Source organism: Myotis davidii, unplaced genomic scaffold, assembly GCF_000327345.1.
Source record: "Myotis davidii unplaced genomic scaffold, ASM32734v1 scaffold560, whole genome shotgun sequence".
NCBI classification, from domain to species: Eukaryota; Metazoa; Chordata; class Mammalia; order Chiroptera; family Vespertilionidae; genus Myotis; species Myotis davidii.
In genome coordinates this window covers 337,203-342,634 of record NW_006294418.1, presented here as the reverse complement: position 1 = coordinate 342,634, position 5,432 = coordinate 337,203, and the positions used below count along the sequence as shown (strand labels likewise).

The 5,432-nt window shown below is 33.5% G+C and overlaps 1 protein-coding gene across 1 annotated transcript in view; it reads left to right on the top strand.

Annotated features, from left to right (window-relative positions):
* Positions 1-5,432, top strand: part of LOC102765528 (low-density lipoprotein receptor-related protein 1B-like) — a 95,516-nt gene that overhangs the window by 78,668 nt on the left and 11,416 nt on the right. The window contains exon 12 of the mRNA XM_006768654.2: positions 2,810-2,926. Coding sequence (XP_006768717.2) covers positions 2,810-2,926 — 117 coding nt within the window. The remainder of the gene's footprint in view (positions 1-2,809; positions 2,927-5,432) is intronic.

Genomic DNA, 5,432 nt, shown 5'->3' with positions numbered 1-5,432 from the left:
GTTCTCCTTACATCCACCTCAAATTTTGAATGAATTAAAACTGGACAGATGTAGTTGCATTAAGAAAATCTGATGTAGTAAAAAATCAGACTTTGTTATATGAGATAAACAGAGCATTTTGATATAACGGGTTTTTTTTAAACAGAATGATCTGATTAAAATACAGCAAAGGTAAGGATTAAGAATAATGTGTTAAATTCTGTTCTCCTCCCTCCTTATTGCTTCTTTGCATTGTGGGGTTTCTCACTGCTACATGGCTGCATAAGAAGCATAATTAGTGATGAGGAGACAAAATTCTCGTTGTGACAATGAATTTCTGGTTCTCTGCTAGATAAACAATTCCGCTGAGGAGGTGTAAATTTCCTCTTCATTAGAGCAGCATTTGCCGCAAAATTAGAGTCTTCTGGGGCAGCCCTGCTAATCTCACCTCCAAACTAACTTAGATCTGATGGGAACAAGAACAGAAAAGTGCAGGTTGTGTCTTCTTGTTACAAATCAAGTGGTTAGAAAGTGCTAATTTAGTCAATGTGATTATATCATAAAGGCAGACAGTACTTGCAGATTTATGCAATGAAACATCTTTCTCATCTGAAATCAGTTCACTTTTCTCAGTAAACTAAACAGCTCATTTTCTCAGAGATTAGAGCAGACAATGAATTCATATATTTTCCAGGCACAGGATCCTTCAATGATAAGCCAGTAAGTACTCTGCAGTAATAGTTTATAGCAGTTTTTCAAGCTTCGGCGTTAATGAGGTGACACCAGGCTCTTCGGAATTCTTCTTCATTGTCCTTTCTCATCCCCATAGCATTCCTGACAAAAGAAAGGTTTGCCAGAATTAAACCTGAAGGACCGGGAGAGATTACAGGGGCATAAGATCCTCAAATAAAAGAAGGTTGCATTAGAAAGTTTAATATATTCTTACCATGGATCAATTAGAATTTAATAGAGATAAAATCTGATAATATATTTTTCTTTAAAGCATGAAAACAATAAATAATTAAAAATGAAATAGGTAGGGGATTAAAAAGCAAAATAGAGATGTAGGAAAGAAAAAGTGGAGAGAGCAAGCAAAAAAGAGGTAGGGAGGGAGAGAGGAAGAAATAAAAGAGGGAAGGGAAGTAGTGGGAACAATGGGAGGAAGGAGGAAAGAGGGAAGAGAAAAGGACTTGAGAGGAGGGAGCTCCCATTACATTTATCTTAACACTAAAAAGTTAAAAAGTATCTACTGCAACCAGAGAACAATACAAAGATGTGTAAAACATTTTTGATCTTTTTCATACCTCTATGCCCTCCCCTTACCACCAAGTAAACTAATGCCAACATCTTCCTTTTTCTCTAAGCTAAGACAAATATATACATGTGTTTTTTTCAAGTAGGCATATTTAAATTAAAATAATCTAGGGACTTTGTTGATTTAATCTAAATGTTGGAATCATTTAATAGAAGATCTGTAGAATTGGCCAAATGAGACAACATAGAAATATTTAACCCCACTTGAAATTCAACATTGCAAACTTCAGAAGCATACATGCTTGTTGGGATACTGAAAATTTATTAGTATAAAGCAATCAATATGTAAAAAGGGAAAAATCTGATATTATATCAAATATTTGATTCAGGACCCTTATCCACATAAGCAAAGAAAATATACATAATATAATAAATTTTCTGATATTCCTACATATAGACACTGAGAACAGAAATGGTATATCCAATCCAATATATCAAATCAAGCCAGTAATTTTTTTTTCATTTGTTTTTCTCTAGGAATCTTTAAAGTATTCACTAACAAAGGATATACATCTCTAGATTGCAGGTATACTTTGCTTAAAAGGAAATAACTAGGGTATGACTTTAAGAAATTATTTTAAATGATCTCTGAAAACCAGATTTTAGAAACCCATGTTAGTGTGTTTGGATGACTTGTCTTTGAGCCACTCTATTTTATACCAATAATTAGTACCTAAGTTGACACTGTGTTGTGGAGAGGAAGAAACACATCCTTATGATCCTGCAGCCCAGGAAACAAGAGGAAATGTACATGTAATCTAAATAATGTTCTCTCATCATAGCCACAAAGCCCCATAACTGAATTGCTCCTCATCTGTCCTGTCTTCATCTAACCCCAATACTAATAAGTTTAAGTACATGCTTCCCAACATTTTCATCTGTTTTCTCTGGTCCAATAAAAAGAAATAATGGATGAGATACTGGTAATCAGAAAGATACTAGTATATTTGTGGCTTAGAGGGACAAAAAAAAAGCCAAAGCAAATCAAATCCTTAATGGAACAACCTAAGACCTTGGGAAAGAGGGACACTATCTAGGCTTTTGTGCTTTCAAACGCTGACCTGATTGTAGGAGAAAAGGGTGATCAAACTCCTTGTAGAACATAACCTCTTCATGGAATAGTTTTAAATACCTGCCTTAGGCAAACGTAGAAAGCAAAGTTCCATGTGTGTGTTCACTGAAACCCTCAAGAAAGCCCAAAGCACAGTTCATTAATATACTAGTACTTTGATTAAAAGATTATACATTTTTATATAACTGTACTGAAAAGCGAGTCAAAAAAAATCCATCTTTGAAAGTAAATGCAACCAAATATTCATAAGCATGTGAACTTTAGAGAAGACAAGCAAGCTAGCCTTGTCAAAAATTAAATAAAAATTTACTTTCAAAATATTTTATCTAATATGGCTATGAAATATCTTACTAGTATATGTGAAAGGGATATTGAATGATGTATCTTTAATGTTGTTTAAAACTTCTCTAAATTTATTCTTTGCAAATTAATTGACCATTATAGCCAGAACATGCCAGGTGGACCAGTTTTCTTGTGGCAACGGGCGCTGCATTCCCAGAGCATGGCTGTGTGACAGGGAAGATGACTGTGGTGATAAGACAGATGAAATGGCATCTTGCGGTAAGTTGTGAGTGAACATGGTATTAGTAGATCCTGGGTCAGATGGAAGATTCTATCGCTATAATCTCTCCTAAAAGGCTATTCATGTCTTTATAAATCATCAAGCCTTTTGGGTCTAAATACATCTTTCAAGATAACTTCAGAATATAACTATTCATGGGGCAGTACCATTTCCTAGGCTGTCTCCTAAAAGGCTATTCATGTCTTTATAAATCAGCAAGCCTTTTGGGTCTAAATATATCTTTCAAGATAACTTCAGAATATCAAACTATTCATGGGGCAGTATCATTTCCTAGGCTAAAACAAATGGATCCAACATAGCCAACAATTGTTTGTTGATTTATCGATAATAGCCATTCTGAGAGGTGTAAAGTGATATCTCATTGTGATTTTTAGTTGCATTTCTCTGACAGTTAGTGATGCCGAACGTCGCCATTCTGAGAGGTGTAAAGTGATACCTCATTGTGATTTTTAGTTAAAAAATCACTCTGACAGTTAGTGATGCTGAACGTTTTCTTGCCGGTCTCTTGGCATTCTGTATGTCCTCTTTGAAGAAGTGTCTATTCTGATCCTCTGTCTATTTTTTTAATTGCATTGTTTGGTTGTTTCTGTATGTTGAATTGTGTGAGTTCTTTATAAATTTTGTATATTAACCCCTTATCAGATGTATCATTCGGTGAATATGTTCTCCCATTCAGGAGGTAGTCTTTTCATTTAGTTGATGGTTTCCTTTGCTGCGTAAAAACATTTTACACAGATGAAGTTACATTTATTTATTTTTAATCTTATGTCCTATGCCCAAGGAAAAAAAACATATTGCTAAGAGAAATATCAGAGTTTACTGCTTATGTTTTCTTCTAGGAGTTTTATGATTTCAGGTCCTACATTTTTTAAGTCTTTAATCCATTTTTAGTTTATTCTAGTATATGGTTTAAGAGAGTGGTCTAATTTCAACTTTTTGCATGTATCTGTTCAATTTCCCCAGCACCATTTATTGAAGAAATCATCTTTACCCTATTGTATGCTCTTGTCTTCTTTGACACATATTAATTGACCATTTAGGCATCAGTTTATTCTGTGGCTCTCTATTCTGTTCCATTGTCTGTTTACATGCCAGTATGATGCTGTTTTGCCTATTATGGCCTTTATAGTATAGTTTGATATCAGGTGGCAAGATACCTCTAACTTTGCGCTTCTTTCTCAGGTTGCTATAGCTCAGGGGTCCTCAAACTATGGCCCGCGGGCCACATGCAAATACAAATATTCTATTTGTTCCAGTTTTGTTTTTTTTACTTCAAAATAAGATATGTGCAGTGTGCATAGGAATTTGTTCATAGTTTTTTTTTTTAAACTATAGTCCAGCTCTCCAATGGCCTGAGGGACAGTGAATGGGCCCCCTGTTTAAAAAGTTTGAGGACCCCTGCTACAGCTATTTGAAATCTTTTGTGGATCCATATATATTTTTGGAAGTTTTATCCTAGTTCTCTGAAATACACCATGGGTATCTTGATAGAAATTGCATTGAATCTATAGATTGCTTTAGGTAATATGGACATTTTAATAATGTTAATTCTTCCTATCCATGAGCATGACATATTCATTCATATATTTGTATCATCTTCAATTTTTTTCTTCAGTGTCCTAGGAATTTTCCAAATACAAGGCTTTTACCTCCTGGATTAAATTTATTCTTAGATATTTTATCTTTTTTCTATTAGTTTATTATTGGTATATAAAAAATGAAACCAATTTCTGAATATTTTGTATCCTGCTGCTTTGCTGAATTCATTTATTAGTTTTAATAGTGCTTTGGTGGAATCTTTAGGGTTCTCTATATACTGTATCATGTCATCTGCAAATAAAGACAATTTTACTTCTTCCTTTCTAATTTGGATGCTCTTTATTTCTTCTTGTCTGAGTACTGTGGCTAGGACTTCTAATACTATACTGAATAAGAGCAGTAAAAGTGGACTTCACTGTTTGTTCCTGATTTAAGAATTATAATTTTTGCTTTGCCATGTTGAGTAAGATGTTAGCTGTGGATTTGTATTATATGGCCTTTGTTATGTTTTGTTCCACTTATTTCCACAAGTTGGAAAAGCTAAATAATTAAGAAATTATGAACCTTGAGGATTTATTCCCCTTGTTTTCAACATGATGTATTGAATTGTAAACTTATATAACTTATTTTTTTTTTAATAACAATTGTATTATATGGCCTTTGTTATGTTTTGTTCCAATTATTTCCACAAGTTGGAAAAGCTAAAAAATTAAGAAATTATGAACCTTGAGGATATATTGCCCTTGTTTTCAACATGATTTATTGAATTGTAAACTTATATAACTTTTTTTTTTAATATCGGCTGTGTGCTTAACAACTGACTCATAGAATCCTTGAAAATCTAAAAATCTGCTCTTGCAAACTAGTACAAAATACCTTCAGTGCACCACTGGTTATGAACACATTATGACATTTAGTTGTCCCATATTTGCTTTTAAAATGTAG